General features: G+C 38.3%; 1 protein-coding gene across 1 annotated transcript in view; it reads left to right on the top strand.

Annotated features, from left to right (window-relative positions):
* The window catches only part of LOC131360525 (uncharacterized), a 1,541-nt gene extending 211 nt beyond the window's left edge, over nucleotides 1–1,330 (top strand). Inside the window, exons 1-2 of the mRNA XM_058401085.1 lie at nucleotides 1–132; nucleotides 271–1,330. The exon at nucleotides 1–132 is cut by the window's left edge and continues 211 nt beyond it. Coding sequence (XP_058257068.1) covers nucleotides 1–132; nucleotides 271–977 — 839 coding nt within the window. The 3' untranslated portion in view covers nucleotides 978–1,330. The remainder of the gene's footprint in view (nucleotides 133–270) is intronic.
* The last annotated feature ends 583 nt before the right edge of the window (nucleotides 1,331–1,913 follow it).

The raw sequence follows: 1,913 nt of genomic DNA, 5'->3' as shown, positions 1-1,913 counted from the left end.
TTGTATCACCAATAAAAATGATACCAGCAGGCTATAAAGACCCCGAGCTCAGACACATTGTCTCCTACAGGAGACATGTGTATATGATTTTAAACAACAGGGATGAAGATCTGAATATCATGTTTAAAATAAGTTTTAAATGGAGAGGAATTTGTCATTTTTGCTACTTCTGGCAACTTGAAGTGTTTCGGCTGTGGTCTGGAGGACACTTAGTCAGGAATTGTCCTGAAAAAGAGGAAACAGGCAACCAAGAGACAGAAATGACAATAGAAAACGACAAAGACAGCGATCAGATAAATGATAAACAAGACAGTGGAGGAAATAGTGCTCAAACAACCGGACAGGAAAAAAACAAACAACAAGAAAGTAACGCCGAGGGTCAAGAAGCAGTAAAAAACACTGAGCAGGAAACCAATCAGATGGAGACAGAAAAGGAAAACCCCCAAGCTAATGTAAGTGAGTGCACTGAACAGGACACACAACTGACTGAGAGTCAGAGTAATGTTGAGTGTTCAGCTTCAGAAAACACAGACATGATCGTAGATGATGCAGGTTTTACTCTGGTTAGGTCAAAAAGGAAATCTAGAGCAGGAAACAGTGGGCCTCAGACAAGAAAGAAGGGTCTAGCTAAAATGGAAAATGAAAAACTAGCCATAAACAGTGAAGAACCAGAAACCAAATCTAGCAGTGACGACGACATGAATGCGGAAACAGAAAGTGATGAAGAACAGAATAATGATGAACAAACAGACGGTTACGAAGCTAAAGAGATAAAGTGTTTTCTTCAAAAAACAAAAAACATGACAGGAGTCAGAGTAGACCAGTACTTTCCCGACAAACAGAACTTTGTAAACTCAGCAACAGTTATAATTAAAGAAAAGAACAAGGACTTCACTCACCAAGAAATATTTAGATTGAAAAAGTTCGTAACCAGGACCAGACAAGATCTTCTGTGTGAGGATGAGGAGAGCGTATAAAAAACCCCGGTTGAACAATGCTGATCGTTTTCCTTTTTTAATTTTATTTATGACTGATTTTAACATCGCTTCCTTAAATATACGGGGGGGAAGGGGTGTAAGAAAACGGACGGATCTATATGAACTAATTAAACTCAAACACATAGATGTAATGTTCACACAGGAAACACACAGCGAGAAGAAAGATGGGGCTAAATGGATGATGGAGTGGGATGGAGGGGTGGTGCTGAGTTCAGTAAGCTCAGTGAGTGCAGGAGTGGCCATTCTCTTTAACAAACACTTCTTACCCGAATCTTACACCATACAGGAAGTGATCACTGGAAGATTATTGTTAGTTAAAGCTAAGTATGAACATTTTAATCTGGTGTTAATCAATGCATATGCTCCAACTAATGGTCCTGAAAGAGTTTTATTTTTAAACAAGTTGAATGAACTTTTAACCAGTTGTGATTTTAAAGATTATCTGTTTTTAGGACGAGATTTTAACTGGACACAAAATGACTCAATAGACAGGAATCATACAGAACCCCATGCAGCATCTAAGCATGCATTAACACATGTCGTAAAGGCTCACAATGTGGAGAAGACTGCATGGAACTGAGAGACAGTATACATGGGCACGTTCTAGAGATAATTTTGTATCGCTAGCCAGATTAGACAGATTTTATTGTTTTAAACACAATTTTAATGTCTTTAAAGCTAGTGAAATAATACCTGTCAGTTTTTCAGACCACTTTTTAGTCGGATGCAAAGTTTTTATTGCAAATCTTAAATCCAGAAGTGCATACTGGCATTTTAATGTGTCTTTACTAAATGATACTAATTTTATTGAGTCTTTTAGATTCTTCTGGCCCTCTTTTAGAAAAGAGAAGAGAGACTTCTCCTCCTGCAGACAGTGGTGGGACCATGGGAAGGTTTTAATCCAGCAGCTCTGTC

The sequence above is a fragment of the Hemibagrus wyckioides genome, linkage group LG01 (genome assembly GCF_019097595.1).
Source record: "Hemibagrus wyckioides isolate EC202008001 linkage group LG01, SWU_Hwy_1.0, whole genome shotgun sequence".
Classification (NCBI taxonomy): Eukaryota; Metazoa; Chordata; class Actinopteri; order Siluriformes; family Bagridae; genus Hemibagrus; species Hemibagrus wyckioides.
The sequence above is the reverse complement of the archived record's forward strand: the minus strand, read 5'-3'. Positions and strand labels throughout refer to the sequence as shown.